A 23,825-nucleotide genomic window follows, 5' to 3' on the forward strand; every position below is an offset into this window, starting at 1 on the left:
CATACCAACATGGTACTAGGCAGGTGGTTGGACAATATAAGGGTGGGGAAAACCAAGGCTAATGGGAGTGGCTGTGAGTGGAAGGGGTACAGAGCAGAGCAGTTCTGGTATGAAGTGAAAGACCTTAGTATCCTAAGTGAGAGTGGCTCGGAGAGTGCCCTCTGTTGAAGAGGCCAGCGGACTACTGGGTCAGTGTGAGGTGTCTCTGTATCTATGTATGTGTGTTTGTCATTTATGTAAAATGGGTGAACAAATCTGAAGATGACCTCTTTGCATGATTGTGTGGGAGCTTGGACCTTATACTTCTGAGATATTGCCATCTTTCTGAGAAGTTTGACCCTGGAGAATTGGGTTGCGTTCCAGACTAAATATATATTATTGTCTGCATTTTCTATGGTTCGGTACTTATATTTCTTTTCCTAACTTAAAACACATGGTGGCCCAGAGGCATGTGTTTGTGTTAATTAATCTGTGTTTGTCACCAATATGTTCCATACACGTGGCTTAGTGGCCTTGGAGGATTATGTAAGCTTGTACCTAAATTGGAGGCTGATTGGCTCCAGCAAACATATTGACATTTGTATTGGCAAGAGTAAGAGTCACTGACCTTTAAAGGTGATTTTATACCCTTTTCCTCAGTGAGTCTGTTTTTCCTTCCTTGGCTTCTTCTGGCCCTTTCCTGGTTAATACTTTACCAGTTACTGTGGCCACGCTAGCCCTTTATCACTCCAGTGTGTAGGGGCATTTTTAAATAAGAATTCATCTCCTTGAAAAAAGATAAATGAAGGAACTTACTGAAAAATTGAAGTAAGCAATCAGGGTGCTAAAAGTACAAAAGGATTATAATTCACTATATATGCTTGTATAATACCTTTGATGCTAACCATGAAAGTCTATGCTAAGCTGAATTTCCATCTTTGCCATAGGGAAATCTGTGTTAGTGAACAGAATGTTCTTTCTTGCTAAAATGAACCTTGGAACCAGGACTGGCTTTCCTTGAGAACCCTGCTCAAGGGTGGCGTTATTTTAGGGTGCATTTCTAATCTAGCTGCACGTAGTTCTCTCCATATTGTTTTGCAGGGTCAGCAACCTTTTCCTGTAAAGGGACAGATAGTAAATGTTTTGGGCTTTGAAGGCAATACAGTCTCTGTCACGACTGCTCTGCTTTTGACCATGAGCTGCCCTGAACAGTATGTGAATGAATGAGTGCAACTGTGTTGCAATAAAACTTCATTTACTAACACAGGCTACTGGCCAGATAGTCCATGGGCCATAGACTGTTGACCCTTCTCTAGAAATTAGGGGTGAAACCATGTAAATGTTCTGTAGCCAGGTTTGAAATTAAATGGTCATTCAGTTTCAGTAATCAGGTACGGCTTGAAAAGAAATTAGTAATCGTAAGAGAAGAGAATATCTCACTGTTGCCTTTACTTCAAACAATGTTTTAGGGACAAAAGGAAGAAGGTAAGGGTTGGGGATTTAGGGCCAGGTTACTGCAGTGACAGAGAGCAGTTCAGGGAAAAGAAGAGACTGACAGAGACAGACAATTGTACTGAAGTAGGAGCAGTGATAACGTATGTGGGAAACAACATTTAGATCTGGGACCAGAGTTCTAGCATTCACTTTTCCTTCTTTTTTTTTTTTTTTTTTTTTTTTTTGTCTCTGGACTGTAATATCCTCATGAATAAAAAGAATACTAGATTTACAGAATATAATGTGGAAATAAGAGAATTTAACATGATCTTTTGTCCATATATCAGAGTTTTGTTAGAGTGCCAACATAATTAATTATATCTCTGTCAGAATTCACTTCATGTTGCTCTGTCTTACCATTTGTAGCCATATCCTACCTTCATCCTAGAAGATTAGATGGTAAAGCAGACCTAATAAAAGGACAATTAAGTTTTGTCATAGAAGTTTTCAGGTATGTAAACTTGTACCCACAGCTGTCAGAACAGCATGTGAAAATGTCACCATGAAATAATTTTGGAACTTGCCATTTCTGAATATGATGGGCTGGCTGGTGAGGTATTTATGGAGAGAAAATATCCTACTGGGTTGGAAGGAAATGGAATTAGGAAGAGAAACAGAGATGGATGGAGGTAAAAGTGATGCTGAAGGTCAAAATAGAGCATCATAAACAGAATATGACAAGAAACAGGGAAAATTATGCTTCACACCTCATATCAGTTTTTTGACAAAGACAGTTTTCTGTCAAATACATTTATATCCTCATCAGGAAAGCCTGTTTTTCGGTGATTTGTCTCCAGGCTCAATCCATCCCAGCTACCCTCCATGTACACACCTTTCTTTTACAGGATACATTTCCTAAATCAAAATAACTTGATATTCAAAGAGTTCAATACTTTGTTCAGAAATATTTTTCTATTGCAGTTTTGGAAGCTACAGTTTGGGGATTAGGAAAAGAAAACATGTAGCCATCTTGAATTCCACTCTAGGAAGAACCTATGGATCCTGGGACATGAGTTGGTGAGCAATTATTCACAAGTGCTGTAACCCTCAGAGCTCACAGTCACTGTCACTTTCCTATTTCATCCTTGCGAGTGACAGTCATCAAGTGATTTAGCAGTGTTAGTAGAGAAGATAGGCTCACTTAGCACTAGTCATGTCAACTAACTCCATTGTCTTCTGGGTGAGCTCACTAGGTTATATCAAAATGTGAGTCAACACCACAGATGAATGAATCAAGGCACCCGAGAGATAACATCCAATGTAAAAAAATCTTCCAGCTTGTCCAAGGAGCTCCCCAATTATTTTAGCCTATTAAGTGCTACTATCAGACTCAGCTTTGACTCACGTTTTGATATAATGCCATTCCTAGACAGTTGAAATTCAAGGATATCAAGGCCAGTGACAGAACATCAAGCCATGATGGCCAGTCATCCTCCTGAATTCTTGTCTCTTCTCTGCTCAAGCAACTGGGCTGTAACCATTTCCTCATCTGGGCTATAACCCAGTCCTCATTTGACATGCCATCTCCAGTAAATGGGTTTCTCCTGTCCCCACTTTTTTGTGTGTGTCAATACGCACTTTGTATTCCAATTCCTCAGAAAAAGTGTTCGGTCTTACTAGTCTGAATCCAAACTGTCACCCTCGAGCCCAACTTATTGCCTTCTTCCCATCCCTCTGTGGTTGACAGCCATCTTCCAGGACCTCCCCTGGTTCTCTGACCCAATCTTCCCACTCACTCCAGCTGCCTATCTTATCTGCTTCCTCTTGCCCATTTCTGGGACCTGTGGAGATTAACTTCTCCAGCTGCCACTGATTTCAGCCGATATAGCCAAATAGACTCTGTCTATGGATGATACGCTGTGTGGTGAGAGGAATGGATCTCCTGCCCCGTGGGGCTGGCTAAGGAGACCGTGGGCTGGAGAAGAGACCCCCAGGCAGACATGGGAGTTACTGTCAAATACCCGACACACTGACATGTAAGAAAATACAAAATTGTGCCATCAGGGTCCATATGACAAGAGTGGAACCAAGAAGTGCACATTAACAGAGCATATCATGACTCAACGGAAGAAAGAACTTCCTAATGACAGGTGGCAACTATCTAAGTGAAGCAAGAGGCCCTCTCTGTGTGGTACCTGGAGGAGAGATCTGTAAATCCTTCCACTAAGGGAGAGTTGATGCTCTTTGATAAACTTTGTTTTAGCTTGGTCTTTATCACTTGAAAACTATACTTTTCCATATAAATTAGTATATTTTGGCGTTTGAGACACCATTGTCTCTGCAGTTTCCAGTTGTACAGGATGAAAGGAAACCCCAGTTTGTGCCTGTGCTGTCCTGGTCAGGCATTGCTCATCACAGAGCAGCAGCAAGCTGAGCCGAGGCAGAGATCCCAGAGGAAAGAAAGACAGTTTCTGGGCCAAGCATCCCTAACCCTGGGCTCCCTAAGCATTATACAGAGGTGGTGATTTTTGTTTTTTTTTGAAATAGGCTACACAGTCATGTCGGGAATTTAAGCAGAAGTAGAGTACAGTAAAAATTCAGTAATACAGAAGAAGAGAAATACCTCACACTCTACTCTCTGAAAATAACCTAAATTTGCAGCAGACATTCTCACTGGCATTTCTCTTTCCTGCCCACATATACACACTCACACACACACACATATAGAATGCATTTTTCATACGTAAGCTTTTCTCCCAAACACCTGATACAATGAATTTATCTACTCGAAAATGTTTTTAAAAGCTGAGTAAATTTCACAGACATACCTTTAGGGACCTCCCAACAGGAAAATGCTAATATGACCAGTTGTTAAAGGTAGACAAATCAGTACTAGAGCTAATAATTGATTAGTAAAACTATAATAACAATAAATAAGTCAAATCAAGACAGTCATTGCTGGCGAGAGGGTATAGCTCAGTGGTAGAGTGCATGCCTAGCATGCACGAGGTCCTGAGTTCAATCCTCAGTACATCCATTGAAAAAAAAAAAGACAGTTGATGACATTGGACAGTCAATATAAGAATAAGAGGTGCAATCAAGCTCTAAATTTTCAGAAGTTACATATTGGGAAACTGAAGACTGCATCATTTCATAGAGGTTAGTAAGAGTTGGATACAGGATAAAAACAGTTTTTTCAATTCTGGATACAGTGCTTTCCTTGAAATTCCACTGCCTCCTGTCCAAGTAGTTGAAGTCATTTTGTAAGTCATTTTGTGGGATGCACTATCTAAAACTGCATACTAGAACATTCACATTTTATAATATCAACTGTGTGTGCAGTCCTCATTGAGAGAAAAAGATATGATGAAACTATTATGTGACAAGAGAAAGACTAAGAAAAATTTCTACTTCCCTACCTTCCTATTAGAGGAAAAAAAAAAGGATTCTTGGAGTGAAATAATTTTAGGAGCTTTTTTCATGAAGGAAGGAAGAAAGGGAGCGAGGAAGGAAGAAAAGGAAGGGGAATCAAGGATGCTCTACATTTGAGGGACGTGCTAAAACTTGGAAATGGTCTGGGGGGCAAAAATAAGATTTTTTGATGTAAAGAAATATATGCAGGTTGTTTGTCCTGGATGAATGGCTCCCTCCGAGCACCTTGGTTCTGTCCAGAAGCTAATAGCACAAGGAAGGATGTGACGCAGGTAGAAACCCTGGCTTGTCCACGTGCGAGGCTGTCTGTTTCCAGCCAATTTTCAAACTCTAGGAAAATTCTACAACGTTAACTTTCATATTATAACAAGAAGGTCCAAAGCCGACACATCTCTGGCTCTTATCAAAATCTGAATCCAGGAATCCAGTGGAGAGGAAGCTGAGAGGGGCAAGGGCCAGTGGCATTGACCTGGAGCCCTGTTGTTACATACAGTCTTGATTTGCTAGAGACACTTCGAATTTATGCATGCTGCCCTGTTGGAATTATCCATTGTGCCACTTTTCATTCTCAGAAATGACCCAATTTGATCGATGAACTACATGGTTACACTAGTTACATAACGTGGTCTCAGGTAATCATCAGAGTTGGAAAGAAAAGGAAGGATGGGAGTTTCCTACTTCCTGTTGCGCGTCCTTTGCCGCCTCTCAGACATTCTTTACATTCCCATGTTGTTTCCGTGGAGTCGGGAGACCCGTATCTGCTGCTTAGTTTCTGACCTACACAGGAAACCACATTTCCTGAAAATTAGGTCCTATCTCTGTCTCTCACTTCAGTATTGAATAAGAAAATAAAACACCAACAAGTACAGGAATGTGAGAAAGATGATGGTCTTCATGGTGGTTCTCCAAATATACTTGGGGTGATGCAGTTGAACGAGGGGATAATCCCCTTTAAATTCTGCCCCCACTACCACCTGCCAACCAACCAATCTGCCAACCAAGCAATCTCAACTCTAGTCCAAGGATTCTGGGAAACAGGTGGAGTGTAAGAGGAGAGATCCAGATGGTCATCTGGAGGGGCCTCCATTTCTCAGTCACAGCAAATGTTGTTGCTGGAGTGAATCATAGACCTGAGTACAAAGGTGAGTTGGGATGGTCAGAAGCAGACCCCATCTCGTGGTCTTCTTGGTTTATCAAGGTGTAACTTCAATAATGACACAAAAAACAGTGTTAAACAGAACTCTGGATCACTTGAAGAATGACATACTTCAGGTAGAGTTAGGTATATATTCTTTTCTCAATGTATACATTCCCTCTCTTTGACTTTTAATAACTAATTTCTTAAGACATAATCTATCTCTCTAATACCAAGGCTTCTCAGCTCCCCAAACTGTGAAAAATTAATACTTGTGGTGTAAGCCAGCCAGTCTATGGGGTTTTTATGTTATAGCTGCCCAAACGGACTAATACCCATTCTTCATGTTACTTCTGGGCTGGCAAATATTTTTCCCTTTCAGATTTCTTCCAGCCAATCCAATGATTTCAAGCTCAAACCCCATTGTTTATTTCCCTCGATCTGTACAAACTGTGCACAGAATCATGTGGTGGGCACCTGTCCTCCGACTGTTCTCTGGATGACCTAGAAAATGAAGAGTTGGAGGGGACAGTGTTGAAGAACTAAAGTGGGGTGTCTGTGGTGTCTCTTGGGATAGGACTGAAGAGAACAGAGAAGACCCATACAACTAACTTTTATAAAGTCAGGATAATAGATCTATTTTCTACAAACTTATCTACATTTGTCACTTTTTTTTTGACTTATACTTCAAAATAGTACATACTTTGGGCTGGGATTTGGGGGGCCTGGCGGTGGGAGCGGGGCACAGAAGCCTTGTAGGTGTCTTACCTGCTATAGCAATAAAATTCCAGTTGGAGAAAAATATATTTTGGAGAACCAGGAAATTTAGGTAGTGAACCTTCGGAAAATACAGGGAATCTGTGATTTAAAACATTATCTAGACTTTCTATCGTCTGGCCTCACAGATTCCAGGTAGATTAGAGACAAAGGGGGAACAGGGGGTCACAGCAGTACAGAGCACTGAGGTCTCACCTCTGCTTCACTAGGAACCAGGTGAATGACTCTGGACAGTTGATTTTAACGTTCTGTCACTTTAGTGTCACTCTCTGTGTAAAACTGTGACGGTAACAGTGACCCCTAACCATATTCATATTTATATCCTCAACACCCACACAGAGTCTGGCATATAGCATGTGACTAGCCATTTATTTTGCTCAGTTTGAATGAATGACTAAATAACCTTTCAAATTCCATCTTTATAGAACAGTTCAGTTCTATGTTCACCCTCTTCTCAGCAGCCACATTAAAAAGAAAGTACATTAAAAACCAAGTAAGGATACTTGGGACATATTTGTACAGGAAAAAGCATTTTTATTTAGATACCACTTTGAGGATGGGAGGAAGGTGGAGCTGACTAGCAGGGAGGGTCATGAAGAGATGAAGCTGTTTAGTAGGAAGAGATGGTCTGCCGAATCCAGCTCACGTAGTTGCAGACCTTGGTGTAGACACCAGGCTTGCCTTTCACAGCGCAGCCGTAGCCCCAGGACACAATACCCTGGAGCTTTCCATTGCAGACCACAGGGCCGCCAGAGTCACCCTGAGCAAGAGGGAAGAGCCAGTTAGAACCCTCAACTATGCCCAGATGGGACAAAGGCTCCAGGATGTCCCTCCTCTATCCTGGGACCACCTTCCCAGGCTGCTGATCCTCCACGAAGCCCTGCGCCTTCCCCGGAAATCCAACCCTCAGCCTCTATACTGTATCCCTAGCCTTTCTCCTCCCTCCTTCTAGCTCCCCTCGGTCCTCACTCACAGGCCTGTAGGGCCAAGAAGAGGTGAGGACTGGGTAGGACAATGCTGCCCAGTTAGCCCTGCTCCTTCCAGAGGTTCCTTCTACCATATCCCTCTGCAGAGGGCGTCCGGATGTACTGTTTGCACATGATTGTCTGTGTATCTTTCTAGCCTGAACCCTAGGCATAAATATGTCCAGAAGAAAATCGATCGTTTCTGCCAGATCGATCGCTCAGAGAGAGCTGTTGAATCTTCTGTTTTGCAAAAGGGAAGGATGGCGGAGATACTGTGAGGCTGAGCTGGAAGGAGAAGGCGTGCAAAGGAACGAACCTGGCAGGAGTCCTTCCCACCCTCCAGGAAGCCCACGCAGATCATGTTGCTGGTGATCTGGCCTGGGTAGGCGCTGCTGCAGGCGCTGTTTGACAGGATGGGAGCGTTCAGACACTGCAGCAGGTCAGGGGTGCTGGCTGTTGGGGGCCAGAGTGAAGAGGGAAGAGGATTACTGCTAGGATCCTGGAAACTTCTTTCTTAGTCTCGTTGCCCTCTCTTCCCAATACCGCCACTCCCTCTCTCAGATTGCCAGGAGCTTCTATTTTGGAAGAACAACTTTTATCTGGAGGTCCTTCCAAACGTGTTCATCAACAACCTGTTCTCTCTCTGACACTAGCATCAGTGACCACAGACCGCAGACCTGCAGACTTTGCTTCTCAAGCAGGTCTATAGTTCGGGAAGTCCCAAATCCCTTAGCCTCTGTTCCTTTTACCTCCTCAGATTTTGTTCGGTTATCTGCAAATCATGAACCACACTTCAGCTGCATACCCGGCAGCTTTATCATGCTTGCTTTTTGCTGTGTTGGCAAGCAGAGGAATCTTATGCATCTCAGTTAGTATTCTCTAAGGCTCCATAGGACCACACTATCCTCTGTGAACATGGCCTTGAGCGACCAATGGGATGAACTGCCCCTAAACATGTTCTTCACCTTAGTGCTTCTGTTCCGGGGGAGACTTACAGCCACTGCTTTTGGTGTTGCCCCAGCCAGAGATGAGACACTTGGTCCCAGCAGATGCACAAGACGTTGGTAGAGAGATACTGGCTACTCGAGAGTTGAGAGTGGCAGCAGTCTTCAGTTTAATCAGCATGATGTCGTTGTCCAGGGTATTTGAGTTGTAACTGGGGTGTCTGATGATCTTGGACGCACTAATGAATTGCTCATTGCCCTCCACGACGTTAATGTTGTATTCTCCCAGACGCACCTGTATGGAGCTGGACAAAGGAATGAAAGTTCTCTAGGTACCCAAGTTGAGCTCCTTCCCCTCCCAGTACACCCCGGTCATGGGCACAAGCACCGACACCTGCCCCTTGACGCACTCTCACACACAGGCCATCGTGCACTTAAGGGAGTCCTACCCGACACGGTGCAGGCTAGAGGAGTCCTTAGGAAGGTGTCGCTACAAGCATAGATTCAACCCAACATCTTGTGAGCGTGTCAGGTATAGGAATAGCGACCAAATGATGCCAACAGAACAGCGGGAGACGAGATGGGAACCGGTAGTGGTGATCAGACAGCACCTGCCATTTCTCCTCTGGTGGGGCTTACCAGTCATTGCAGGGAGGTGTGGCAGGACTCAGAGATGCAACAGAATTACCAGGGGAGCAGAATGCGCTGTGCCTGTTTTAAGTTGTACCAGAAGTTTTCTGTGTTCTGTGACTTCCATGTGCCATTTTTCCTGCTTGATCTCCGATTAGTGGTCTTGAGATAGTTCTAGGTATAATTCATCACTCACTATTTCCCCTCCCAGGATTATATTGCCGTGATTTGGAAGGAAGTCAGGGCACTCTGAGGGTGTCTGAGCGGGAAAGTCCCTCAGTGCTTAAAACGTCTCGGGGAATAATGAGGTTTTAGACTCTGAACGCTCACCCCTCGAGCATATCCTGTAAGTTACCCTGATTGCACTTTGGCAGGACTTGGGGCTGGCTCGAGCCCAGAGGACGGGGCTGTGAGTGCTGGTTACTTACGACTTGTAGCAGTGAGCAGCGGACACCACCCACTGGCTGTTGATGAGGGAGCCCCCGCAGAAGTGGTAGCCGGAGTTCAGGGACACCTGGTAGGGGACGGAATTCTCCGCACAGGTGTAGCCCCCGACGATCTTGTCATCGTCGTCAATGGGGACAGCAACTGACAGAGAAAAGTTGGAAGCTATCTGTACAACAGCTCTGTTGTGGAATCCCTACCCACCACCAAGTTTTTGCAGATCAACCAGGAAAGGATAAGTGATGTTTCCATGTCACGCATAATCTGTAACACATAGTCTACTTGCTATGCCTGTCTAATTTTTAGTTTTATGCTTTAAATTTGATGAATAGACTGATTTTCACATATGCTACACACACACACACACAAATCAGAGACTCCTTACATGATAAATGCCTTAAAGCCCACTACCTGAGGATATGAAGAATACGTTTTACCCAAAACCCTGCTGAGCAGACATTTAAGTATGTGGTCAATGAAGCTCTGCAGGAACCATCAGTATGTTTATTTGTAGATTTCAGTGTGGGATAAATACCACATGAGGTAACAGGAAGGGAGCTTTAGAAGCTACCTGAGAATGTTGTAGCCTGGGATAAAATGGAGAGTTTTGTACTTTTGTTCTCCTAACCTCTTCCTGGTTCTTGCCTAAAATTCTCACTAAATAATCGAATAGAACTTTGTAAGTTTTCCCTCTCCAATCTTTCCCCTTATCCCAATATCTCTCCAACATTTTGAATTTATTCAGCACTCTGAAGTCTGGAGTATTGATTTATTGTAATTTCTATGAACATCAAATGCCTAGGATTATACTATATGTGCCCTACTGTTCATGTATTTTTAAAGTAATTTAGGGAAAGTCATTTCCTGGTATATAAATAGGTGTATTGAATTTATAACTACTCAGTTTGGGAAGATTTGGTAGTAAGATTTAATTGTATACAATTTAGTAGCTTGAAAATAGAAATAGTCATTTCTCTATTTCTTTTCACTGTTACATGACATATCATCTCACATCAGAGAAATTTTATTAGCAAAGATTTTGTATAACCCAGCCCATGGCTTTTATTCACGAGAAGTAAAGTATTTTTGCTTGTTACAATCCCTGTAGTATAAAGGAGACTCAGGTTGTTATGCTCACAGCCTCCTCAAGGAACACAAGATTGGGTATTAGTCCCAATTATCAACTCCAAATCCTTTAAAGGTCAAAACAACATTTTCTTAATAGTGTCTATCCTTTTTTTTTTTTCTATCTTTCTTCGTTGAAAGTACCTTGAAGTTTAAGCCCAATTCTGCCTCTTAATACTTCCTATGCTGAGCGCCCCTGCTCACCAAAACCCTCTCCAACAAGTGAGATTTTGTTATCTACAGACGTATTTGCTATACACTGTCGTTTCAACGTCTTAAGCTCCTGAGTGCAGAGATTATATTCAGCATTCATTGTTGTCTTCAGAGTAGAAAGTCCAACCTTAAATACATGACAGAGATCTATCGCCCTCTCAGTAACAAGACTCACCAGCGGCTCCCAGGAGAGCAAGAAAGATGAAGGTCTTCATGTTTGCTCACTGGATCTGGGCTGGGGGTTAGGTTGAAGGGTTTCCCTCCACTGCTATTTATACGTCCAGGTTTGTCATTGACACCCATGACCACAGGTGCCAGGAATGCGATTTCACTGGAAACTCACAAATCCAAATTTAGAATTCAGTTCTGTGCCAAACTGTAGATAATTTAGCATCCAATTTAAACATCCACCTTTGTCCATTTTTCCAGAAGGTTATGAGAATAGAAGAAATGAACCCACCTGGCAGTCCCTGTTCCCATAACAGCAAAGTAAGTTGGAGGAAGGTCACAAACAGAGCTACAGGTGTCTTGCTTCCCAGACAAAAATTGTAGGTTCTTGGTTGTCTCAAGTGTGAACTTTTATCCTGAAAACTATCTTGTAGCTACACCCTTGATGTTTAATTATCATGGGCTCTTTCATAGTTATATCATCTGTCTTGTGGTAGGTCTGGCCTTATATACCCATATTAACATTTCACTATTAATAGGAACACTTTTTCCTCTGAGAAAAAGAAAATCATTCTGATTTGAAACCACAATAGATCAAAGAAGGAAAGAGAAAGAATGAGGATAACTTATGTTTGTTTGGAACTTACTATTTCATAGGCATGTTCTCAATACTTTGCCTATGTTAATTTAGTAATCCTTATAACCACCCTGCAAGTTGCCCATTATTCCTCCCACTTTACAGATGGGCAAACCGAGGCACACAAAGGTATAAGGGACTTTATCAAAATCACAGGTACACATTAGGGTTAGGATTCCAACTGAGGAAGTCTGGCTTCAGTGTCTGTGTTCTTAACCACTAAATAACACTTCCTTTGTCAGTTCATCAAAATGCAGAGGACAAGGTAATAGAGAATTCTTGGCAATGAAAAGACAACTGAAATTTAAGCTGTAGATTCTACACCTACACACATCTGAATGGTCTACCAGGATGCCATTCCTGCTTTAGCAAATCGTCACTCTTCAAGTAGTTTCAGTTTCTTTTTCATTTGAAATTGTGCTGATTTGAAGATGATTTAGTAGAAAACTTTCTCAGCTCTGCTACTGTTGACAACATGGGCCAGATTGTTGTTGTGAGGCACTGGTCTGCACACTGTAGGGTATTGATCAGGATCCCTGGCCTCCAGTTACAAGTAGCTCTAGTCCTCCTCCTGGTTATGACAACCAAAGATGTCCAGACACTGCCAAATGTCCTCTTGGGGGCCCAAGTCATCCCCAGTGGAGAATGACTGAAATAAGGATAAAAGATGACAAAGTATCTTCTAAGGCTACAGCCACGGGAAAGCGCCTTGTGCTTTAGGATAATGCTATATGTACTGCCCCTAACTGAATTCAGTAACTGCTGAGTGAAGGGTAAATAAGGCAGGAAGCTGCCATTCATTAATCCCTAAAAATCAGGAAATACTAAAGAGTGAGGGGAGGACCAGGCGCAGAAGGAGGAAGGAGAAGACTTCGCATCCTGTTTAATTATCTTCCATTGCTGACGCCTCCACAGTGAGGTTTCGGACATTATATAATCTTACATCACCTGAAACTTCCCTCAAACCTGAGTTTCCGACCTACATGGGAAACTATATTTCCTTGCAAATTTAATCTCCATCACTGTCTCTTACTTCAATATTGGGAAAAAAAAAAAAAAACCCAGCAGTTTTTTAGGAACGTGAAAAAGAGAATGGTCTTCATGGTAGTTCTCCAAATGCACTTGGAGTGATGTAAACGAATGGGGAGCTAGTTCCCTCCATGCCCCACCCCCTCAATCAACCAATCTCTTCTCTTGTCCAAGGGTTCAGGGCAGCAGGTGGAGTGAGTATAAGAGGAGAGATCCAGATATTGATCTGGAGGAGCCTCCATTTCTCAATCATGGCAAATATCATTGCTGGAGTGAATCATAAACATGAGCACAAAGGAGAGCTGGGACTGACAGAAGTAGACCCTATGTGGTTAAGAACTGCTCGTGGCCTTCTTGCTTTCATAAGATGTGACTGCAATAATGACACAAAGAGCATTGTTCAGCAGAACTCTGCATCAGCTGAGGAATGAAATACTTCCAGTGCAAGTGATGTACATGTTCCTTTCTCACTGTTTACGTTTTATGTGAGTTTTCTTAAACTATTTTTTTAATGCTTCATGATCTATCTCTCTAATACCAACTTCTCTTCTGAGCTTCCCTTAGGTACAAATTCTACCTGAACATATCTGCTCTAGTGTCCTACAGCATCTGAGGTCAACTTACCCAGAGCCGAATTAATCGTAGTTTCCTCTTTCTATACCTCCTTTGTCAGTGTAATTGACAAGGGTTAGTTACTTGTCAGTAACTTCATCCACATGGTTTGTCAGACTTGAAACATGGAAGTCACCCTTAACTTCTCCATCCTCCACCTTACTCCCTGCCTATATTCAAATGGCAAGTCTTGAAGATTTACCTATCTTGAAGATCTTTGATTTGTCTTTGAAGATCCTTGACTTGTCTTTGAAAATTATTGACTTATTTTTCAAGCCAACCACCTGTGCTTTAGTGCGGGACCACTGTCTCTCCCCTGAGTTACTGAAATAGCACTATAAATACTTCATTTCTGGATCTACTCTTCTTCAGTCTATCTTCCACATTGCTCTACCAGAGTGATCTTGCTAAAAGGCACATGTATTGTGTCATTTTCCTGCTTAAACCCCTTCTATGGCTCCACAGTGAGGTCAGGATAAATTTAATTTCCTGGACGTGGCATTGAAGCCTGTGCACTTGGATACTCCATGCTGTTTTCCACCTCTGTGCCTCCCCGCCACACCCTGCCTGGTTACCTCCCATTCATGTTTTAAGTTGCTAACCAGGGAGAACTCTGAACCTCACCTGTGCTCTCCATCTCAAATCAGGCCTTCCTGAGTTTTCTTGTCAGCCTTTACTTTTATTTTATTACATTTACTTCCAATTATATATTATTTGTATGAATATCTGCTTAATGTCTGTTGCCCCAGGTAGTTTAAAATTCCTGGGGGCAGAAGTAATGTCTGATTTGCTCACTACTCTGCCTCAAAGCCAGAATGTACCTGACACATAGTAATCGCTCAGTAAATAATTGATGAGTGAATAAATGTGGTTACTTTCCTCACTTCTTTGCTGATAAACTCCTATTCGTCCATTAAAATTCATCCTAATTATCATCTCTTCTTAGAATTAATCTCTGACATGTAACTATGCCCAGCCCTAACTCCAGCCCCATGCTGCCCCCGATTTATTAGATAACTAAGCCCTCTCTGTTGCCTTACTTCACTCTTTTCAAGCCCTGCGTATATTACTAGAATAACTTTAAAATTTTATTGCAAGTTTTGATTTCCTTGTCTTGAAGATAACTAGATTCTGAGCTCCTGAAGCAAGCATTTTGTGTTTAAATCCCCAGTTTGCAACTCTGTCTCTGGCACAGGGTAGGTGCTTAAGCTCCTTTTTACCCCTCAGACACTTGAGCCCCACCTACAACATCCCCACCAAAAGTCGTCCAGCCTCTACTGCAGAGAGGAAATCACACATCTTCTCGACCATCCAGTTTTCTAATAGTTAGAAAATTCTTCCTTGTGTTGAAACAGAAAACTACCCAATTTAAGCTCTAACCATTTGTTCTTAGTCTTGTCCCTTGGGGAGATAGGATCAGGAGAGTCATAGTAAGAAAGTAAGAGGTCACCGGAGGCCAAAGCCAGCAGAAGATTGTGGTTCTAGAAAAGGGCATGGGAGAGTCAAGGTGAGTCAAGGTTCCAGCCCACTAGAGGCTCTTACCTCTTAATGCAGCAAGAACACGTCTCAAAAGGCAATCTCAAATGTCGTTTCATGTTACTGGAGACTAGCATGCCAGACAGTACTAGCTGAAGCTAGCTGCCAGCCTCCTTTAAGACAACCTAGCAGAGCTATTTCTTAGAAAAAGAGAAATTAGTATAGGATTAGTTAGAGAGCTTAAAGATCTGGTTAAACGCCTCTCCTTCAAAAATCCTTCTCCAACTATGGCAATCCCCAAATGATAACTGTTTTTGTCTATGTATCCTTTCAATGATGGTGAATACAGCTGATACCCCATTATTTTATTTATTTATGTATTTATGTATGTACGTATTTATTTATATTGACATATAGTTGATTTACAGTGTTATATTAGTTTCAGGTTTGCAGCAGAATGATTCAAAATTTTCCATATTATACTCCATTTAAATTTGCTACAAAATAATGACTATATTTAGATAAGAACAAGTATACACTGTGTACCCCATTATTTTATGATTGGTGAAATGTCATATAGTTTTTTTTTCAGTTACTTCATCTTGATTTTGGCTCTGTCTCACCATGTAGAATATTCGCACACACCAAAGACAAGGCTGTATATCCTGTTTGTTTTCTGTTTTGCTTTATTTGCTATATTTATAGAACCCGTTGCTATCAGGGCCCTTCCATAGATTCGTAGTCCATGGATGTGTAGTGACCAGAACATCAAGTGAGGCCCGTCTTTGAGGAAGTTGAGACTTCAGGCAGGCTCTCAAATGCTGGGAAGAAAGCATCCCATAGCGGTTCTAAAGCCTGGGATCCTTGCAAGATGACTGGGTGCCGATTAGACTGTTTGCTCACCTGGGGTGCTGGACGGCGCTCTCCAGTCCCCACTTTTAAGGGAGGAAATGATGAGAAACATGGGGTGGGCGATTGGGAATAGCTGTTGTTTCCAGCAAGAGGAGTGTACCTTTAATGCACTATGCCAGCCTGGCAGGTGAGGAGGGGGATTTTATTAGGAAGGAGAAAAAGGAACTAATTAACATAAGTATGTTATCTTGATTGTGGGGCTGGCATCATGGGTAGCTTGCATATATCCACACTCATTGAATTGTACACCTTAAATATGTACAGTTCTTGGCATATCAGTTGTACCTCAGTAAAGCTGTTAAAGATAAACAAAATAAAATTATGGCAAACAATATGCAGAAAAACTTAGGAATTGGACTGAAAAAAAAAAGGTACAGCCTGTGACTTCAAAAAGAGCACATGCAGTAGGGGAGACAAGTACCTACATGATAATAATGTGTTATTACAGGAGAGGGTAAAAGGGAAAATCTAGGACTTTGGAACCAAGGAACTAGCATTGCTTCCTGGAGAACAGGGTGAAAAAAAATGAGAAATGCACATTGTTCAGAGAAGCCCAGGTAAGTTGTGTACATGTTCATTAGCTGCAACCATCATGCTGTCTACATCTGTCCAGGGTGTGGAGGAGAGGTTCTGAGGACTCCCTTGCTCACCACCAATCTGAGGTGTCTCAAGTTTTTCAATATGCACCCTGCGAAGTGAAATACCTTTGTTGTCAGAGAACTAAACTGATGGATTTCTTTGTATCCAAGCAGGAAGGGGGCCCAATGCAAGACGACAGAGGCCATGCCAGATGAGGGTATCCTGAGTGAGTGCGGTGTTGGAGCCCAAGTGAGGTGCCAACAGCAGCCTGGTGCAGGCCGGGGAAGCCCCAGCAGATTGAGAAGGGCACCCACGTTGGGTAGAAACTGGACTGAGGTAAGGCGGATTCCAACAGGTGCAGATTCCCTGACTCAGGGTGCCAGGTCCCAGGCAGGGTGAGAAGGGCGCTTGCAAAGGAGAGAAAGTGGCCATTGCGATGGACAATTGGGTACCTGCAAGGATCAAATATGTTAATCTGAAAAGGATAACAGGAGCCAGGTTTCTCAGTGCTGGAAAAGGGAATTGCGTATATGAAAAGGCAGAACGCTAGAATGAATCTTACAGAATTGGAATCGAAACTGGAAGTTTTGCTGTAAACTCATGGCTTTTCAACATGTGCCGACAGATATAGAATTAAAGATACATGTAGGTGTGTGGACATACATATGTGTATACATATGTGGGTCCCCTAGATCTGTCCACTGTGATGACCAGAGAGTAGTGTCACCCCAAAAGCCTAGATCTAGTGCCTGTATCTGATTTCCTAAATATCATTATTCAATGTTATATCTTTGTATGGTGGCAGATGGTAACTAGACTTATTCTGGTAATAATTTTGTAATGTAGAGAAACATCAAATTCTTGTGTTATGCACCAGGAAATAACGTAGTATTGTAGGTCAATTATACTTGAAAACCAAACAAACAGACAGACAAGTGAACTCATAGAAAAAGAGATCAGAAGCACGGATTTGGGGAAGGAGGAATTGGATGAAGGTGGTCAAAAGGTATAAACTTCCAATTATAACATAAGTAAGTACAAGGGATGTAATGTACAGCATGATTGAAATAATTAACACTGCTCTGTGTTATAAAGGAAAGTTACTAAGAGGGTAAATCCTAAAAGCACTCATCACAAGGATGAACATATTTTTCCTTTATTTCGCATCTATATGAGATGATGGATGTTCACTAAGCTTATTGTGGTAACCACTTCCTGATGTATGTAAGTAAATCATGATGCTGTACACCTTACACAGGGCTGTATGTCATTTATAGCTCAATAAAACAGGAAGGAAAAAACACACACACAAAATACACAAATACCATTATCTACTCAAAGGAACCAGGACTTTTTGCAGAAAGAGCTGATACCAAAATGGAGACAGAGAAAGTACAAGATGAGCCTATCATATCTTCTTGTGCCATAAAGGAAGGAAATACTCAAAGAATGATGGAGAAAGTGACAAGAAGGAAAGTGTAAGAAGGGAAACAATTTTCCTATTCCCGTGTTTCCTTTGGATAATGCTTGATACTGTTGACTGAAATAAATGCGCAGCCTAAAAGTTAAGAGTTACGTTTTACTTGGCGGTAGGACTGGAGCTGGGATGACAGCCTCTCAGATGGCTCTGAGGGGCGGCTCCGAAGAGGTAGGGGAGGAGCTAGGATATATAGGAGCTTTACAACAAAGACTGGGTAGTTGGAACAATAAAAGATTACTTGTTATCCAAAGAAAATCAGGCATCTCAAGTTAAAGAATTTAGTGCTTTTCTATGTACGGGAGGAAGCAAACCTTTGGGCTCACTGAATTCATTTCTTTGACAAGCACCTAGCTATCTAGGGCCAGTATCCTGTCCTTTCTTATTCTGAGTCCGCTCAGAGGGCACCGTTGTGAGTGGCTGCAGAGGCTGGGCTGCAGGCCTGTCCCCACTCGGGGGGGGGGGGGGGGGGGTGGCAGCCCCTGTTGACTTGATGTCAGCATTCTTTGTTTACTGATATGTTTGCAGTATTTTCATTCACATTACAGTATTTTCATTCACAATACAAATGAAAAATTACTATTCTATACCTATCCAAATTTTTAAAAAATGTACCAAAAGCTCACCTCATGCCCAGCAAATTTAGTTTTATCTTTTACACTTCAGCCTTGTATCCTAATTTCTGAAAAGCTGCCTATACAAATACCAATACCAACCATACCACATTTGGAACACATTTTTTTAATGGTTAGATTGACCTGTTAGATGTGGCCTTTTACTATTTTCCATTGTATCCATTTATGCATTCGTTCATTAAACCAGCGGGTATTAAATACCTGCTGGGGACACCGGAAGGTCCTGGCATGTGAGCCTAGGAAACATCTGGGTGGAAGTCTATCCTGATCGGTTCGTACTGTTTCAGAGCTGAACAGAGAGTTGGAGACAATTATTTCAGACTCTCCCCTCATCCAGGTTTCGTGAGGAAATGAGAAGGTGAGTCAATGAAATGACTGAGGCATCTGAAAACCTTCCTAAGACACACACTTTAAAACTCTCCAATTAGACACTTTCTGAAAACCTGGCTTATTGCTCTTACACACCTAGAAGCATTTTCAGGATATCGACTGAAATAAATGCACAGCCTAAAAGTTGAGAGTTATGTTTTATTCAGTGAACATTTCTGAGGACGTGAACCCCTTCAAGCCTAGGATGATGGCCTCTCAGATAGCTCTGAGGGACTGCTCTTAAGAGGTAGGGGAGGAGCTAGGATATACAAGAGTTTTACAACAAAGACCAGTTAATTGGAACATTAGAAGATTACTTGTTAGCTAAAGAAAACCAGGCATCTCAGATTAAAGAATTTAGCACTTTTCTATGTACAGGAGGGAGCAAAAATTTGGCTCATTGAATTCATTCCTTTGACAAGCACCTAGCTATGTAGGGCCAGTCTCCTGTCCTTTCTTATTCTGAGTCCCCTCAGAGTGCACATTGTGAGTGGCTGCAGGGGCTGGGCTGCAGGCTTGTCTTCAGTGGGGGGGGGGGGGTGGCAGCCGCTGATGACTTGATGGTTTCAGCATTCTTTGTTTACTGATATGGTTTGCAGAATTTTTCATTCACAAGGATGAGAATGTTGCCTTTTTTCATGAATGCTTGTGGGACAAGGGTCTGTTTTACTCACTTCTCTAATTCCTAGTCCTTGAACAGCACCTAACATTTACAGTATGTGTTCAACAAACACTTAATGAAGACTAGGGGGAAAGAAAGATGCTAAGTAAGTGTGTATATGGTGGTGGCAGCTGGCGATGTTTCACCAGCAGGGGATGGTAATAGTCGCTGAAGCCTTTTCTCTGGTGCTTCAAATGCCTCCTTGCCTTTATATTTCCCTGCTTTAGAAGTCCCAGCCTTATCCCTGTACATTATCCCTGCTCCCAGTGCTCTGTCAGGAGGACTGGGGTCCGGTGACTGAGATGAGGTGCATGTGCTTCTTCGACCCCAAAGAGAAGCTGTGGCTTTACCGAAACTCCTGAGGCTGGAGGCAGAGAAGAGAGGGGAGAGGGAGGGAGGGGCTGCGGAAGGAAGAAAATGCTCTGGCATCGGGGTCTGCTCGTGGTTCTAGCTGGGAAATGGTGTGGGGACTGCTGAGAGCACTGAGGTCTGGTCCAGGCAGAACCCCCGACCTTAGCAGCACCGTACCTGCGGTCCCTTTGGCTCTCAGCCCTGTGGTCCTTCTTGTGATGCTACTTCCGCATCTGCTCCGCGTTCAGGCTCCACGCCCCACGGAGATGAGATGCTCCCTGGGGCACAGGTGGCAGCGTATTTCCCTCCTATCTCCCTCAGCACCCACTGAAGGGTGCTTCCTTCCTACTTAGCCTTAAATTCCTGGGTCTTAAGATGACGTACAGCTGGGAGGGGCTCTGCTGACCCTGCAAGGCAGCTTATCTGAGTTAAATCAGGATGCGGCTTGAGGGAGATTGTCCTGCGTCCATGAGAGGCGGCAGGGGAGGATTCTTCCCCAAAGGGAAGGAATGTGTGTGTGAGGGGAGGAGGAGGTACTTTAGAGTAGAAAGAAGACCCAGTTTCTTGCTGGGGAGTGGGGTGCTACTAGGAAAAAAAAGCAGCTGAGAAACCCCCTTGAGTAGCTGGGGGGGCTGGGGGGTGGGTCTGTTCCTCTGACTGCTTCCTCTGCACACCCAGTCCTGCCAAACCAGCCCCATCCTACCCGCTGAGGTCCTGGTGCAGGACATGAAAGGGGAAGTGGGAACGAGAGCTGAAGAAATTAACAGGGGCAGTCGCTTCCCAAGCAAACCCCCTCTCAGGACCAGGGAAACGCGCTCAGAGGACAGGAACGTGGGCAGGGAGACACCCAGGCCCATCCTGTCCAACGCTGACGAGGGCTCCAGGCTCCTCCACTGTGTGGTTCTTTGTCTCCTGGAAGCAGCTGAGTCCTGGGAACAGATGGACAGCTCTGTCCTTGGACTTCTAGCTTTTTTCATAGAACGGCCTCATGAAACTCTCTAAATGTGGTTTCTGGCTCCCACAGGCCCTATGGGCACTGGAATCACCTGGTGACAGTGATGTGGGGAGTAAAGGAACCTTAAAGTATGAACAATACCTGGGATGTAATTCTGTGTCTTGGTATAAACAGGACGCTAAGAAATCACTGGAGCTCCAGTTTTTCTAGCAGTCAGCCTCCTCTCGATTGAGAAGTCAGTCTGAGACTGGGAGGGTCAGGGGCTCAACCCAACCCTCTGACTGTACCCCACCACCCCCATCTCTAAGACCTCTTACTGCCTTCTTGTCTTGGTCCAAAACAGGAGAACTGAGTTTTCCCCTTGCCCACAGGGAGGAACTGTGACTCTCCTGAGATTCAGGGAGAAGAGGGAAGGTTGAGAGAATTCCCTAGATGGGAGAGTTTGGGTTTATTCACAACACAGGGGAATGCGGTTTGCAGAGGCTGTGGGTGAGTGCTGAAAGGTGAGGGGTTAAACACAGACTGTTCAGTTTGTGTTGATCGGCAGGTGTTTCTGTCCCAGCAGGTTTGTTGCCATGAGCCTGCGTGGGAGAAGGAAGGACAGGGGGTTGAGGTGGGGGGGTGGCGGGAGCCCTCAGGTGCAGGCACAGGGCCCACTGGGAGAGGAACAGGAGTGTGGCTCTGGGGCTGGGCTCCTGCCTCAGGTCAGCCCAGCCCAGCTGAGTCCTGCTGTGATGTGAGCTCCTGGAGCTCAGGCAGAGGGCCTGACAGGCCAGAGGTTTCTTGGGGATCCTGCAGAGACAATAATGACCTAGGGACAGCTACCTACCAGGCCACGGGAGACCTGCAGCCCCTATCCCCTCACTACAGGGCAACACAGAGTTCAAGTAGAAACTCTGCTGGGTGGTCCTGGAGCAGAAGAGTTTGGAGTAACGATAGGAAACCTCTCTTCTGGGTTTGATAAAACGGTTCTGCCAAAGTACCAGCAACAGACTTCCTTCTGGACTCCGTCCCAAACTTCCACATCCGTCGAAAATGACACGTGGAACCTGGAAGAGTCCAGACATGAAAACATTTGATACCAAAACATCTAAAAATAGAAAAGCCATCCAGAATAGAGATCTGAAACATGACCTTTCACTTTGTTTTCACTCAAGGTGCCTGTTTCTTTTTTTTTTTTTAAACATTCGGAATTCCCATTTCTTCTTGGAAATCCAAGAATGCTATAAAATTACATTTTATATAAACTCTAGTTATAGGCAGCAGGAGGGAAGCTTCAGAATATCTATGTATTCTGCCGTATGTATTCTCCTGTACCGCCTAAAGTGAAGGTCTGGTTGGCCAAACAATAACAGAAAACCTGTTAGCCCTTCTGTGAAGGTTAATTCTGCAGTGCATCTCAGGAAAGAACAGAGGAAGCTATTAAAAAAAAAAAAAGCCAACTCATTTGTCCACACTCAGATCTAAATTTAACTTTCTGTATTAGGAGCCACTTTCAAAATCTGTTGAAAGGTAAAACCATTAGCAAATGCTGGAACACACACTTCTAAGCTCAATGCTGAATATGCTGAATGACCAAATTTAAGGCTTGAGAACTCAGGGTCCCCTGGGTCTTTCCCACCCTCACCCCCACAGAACATCTACAGCTTCTTCCTAAAAACAAAAACGAGGCGACATATAATCATTGCTGACAGTTCATAAGGCATGCATGCACATCACAGTGCTGCGTTTCATTCCTGCCAACTGACTTAAATGACTTAAAGATTAAACATTTATGATCCATATAATAATAGAAATCGTAAATGTAAATATTTTAAGTTAGGTGAGATTTCAAAGGTTAAACAGGCAAACAGCACAAACTGATGATTTATAATGGGAGGGGCAAATGACCTACACAGGCTTTTGCATCTGGTCTCGATCTGGATTTTCATTTGGAAAACCAACAGCCATTCGTCCACCTGCAGACGTATGATTGCAAGAGTCGATGTGTATGTTGACTTTCGTATTTTTGTCAATAAGAAAGGAGATGTCTTTTCAAGGTCAGAGCCACCAGCAGCCAGCTGAGCAGAATGGAAGGGAGACCATGACCCTGTTCCCCATTGCAAAAGTGAGAAACCAATTTTGAGCACCAACAAAGAAAGAGAGAATCTGATGACACTGAAATCTTCATGGGATACTGTGCCCGGGGGACTAAATTTGACAGAACGGTGATCAAGAGAGTTTCTTTCCATCCCATTCTGCCAAAGCTCACAGCCCAGTTTCCCGCCCCCCAAGTTCTTAGGGAGCTGGTGGAAAGAGGCAGCTCTGTCAGGAGGAGTTCTGTTCTTACAAAAGTCACAAAAAGCAGAGGCAGTGGTGGAGGTTTTGTTTCCAGAATGGGAGGAAGATTTTACTTTTAAAACACGCCAACACAAGCCTCTTCCCACTAACATCCAAACTCTGGGGAATGGTCCAAACATAAGAGGAATTTAAACATTAGATAGCCAAAAATACAACCAGTGTCCAAAATACACATCCTGATATCATTCAGCGTGTTTCTTTCTTGCTCTAGTTTTCTCTAGCCTTCTGCCTCATCCCCACTGGTCCTATGATGCTTCACCGTTTTGTGGACAGGGTTATCTTCATGCTATTATTGCATTTTTCTTCCCTCATTTACCTTCCCATTGTAATTAAACCCTGATGCTACCCAGGCTACCCAGCCTCAGCCCTCTGTTCTTTCTGCAGAGGCGTCCCCTTCTCTGATTCAGCTGGACCCGTCAGAAAAGAAAAGCAAACAATACATTTCTTTGTTCTTCTGTTTTCTGTGGGCAATTCTTGGTAGACAATGAAAAAATAATGCTTTCAAACTCCTGTGAGAAACAAGACAATAAGCAGAACTGCCATACC

General features: G+C 43.3%; 1 protein-coding gene and 1 gene segment (V, D, J or C); one reads left to right on the forward strand and one right to left on the reverse strand.

The window, feature by feature from the left end:
- LOC106729699 overlaps positions 1-23,825 on the forward strand; it is a 387,064-nt gene that overhangs the window by 41,013 nt on the left and 322,226 nt on the right.
- On the reverse strand, positions 7,271-11,380 carry LOC102515349 (cationic trypsin). The gene is made up of 5 exons (XM_032483527.1): positions 11,254-11,380; positions 9,725-9,884; positions 8,718-8,971; positions 8,039-8,175; positions 7,271-7,517 (listed from the first exon to the last, which is right to left on the reverse strand). Exons 1-5 carry the CDS (start codon positions 11,291-11,293, stop codon positions 7,368-7,370), a joined length of 741 nt encoding a protein of 246 aa, XP_032339418.1. The 5' UTR covers positions 11,294-11,380; the 3' UTR covers positions 7,271-7,367.

This window comes from Camelus ferus, chromosome 7 (genome assembly GCF_009834535.1).
Source record: "Camelus ferus isolate YT-003-E chromosome 7, BCGSAC_Cfer_1.0, whole genome shotgun sequence".
In the NCBI taxonomy this organism is placed as follows: Eukaryota; Metazoa; Chordata; class Mammalia; order Artiodactyla; family Camelidae; genus Camelus; species Camelus ferus.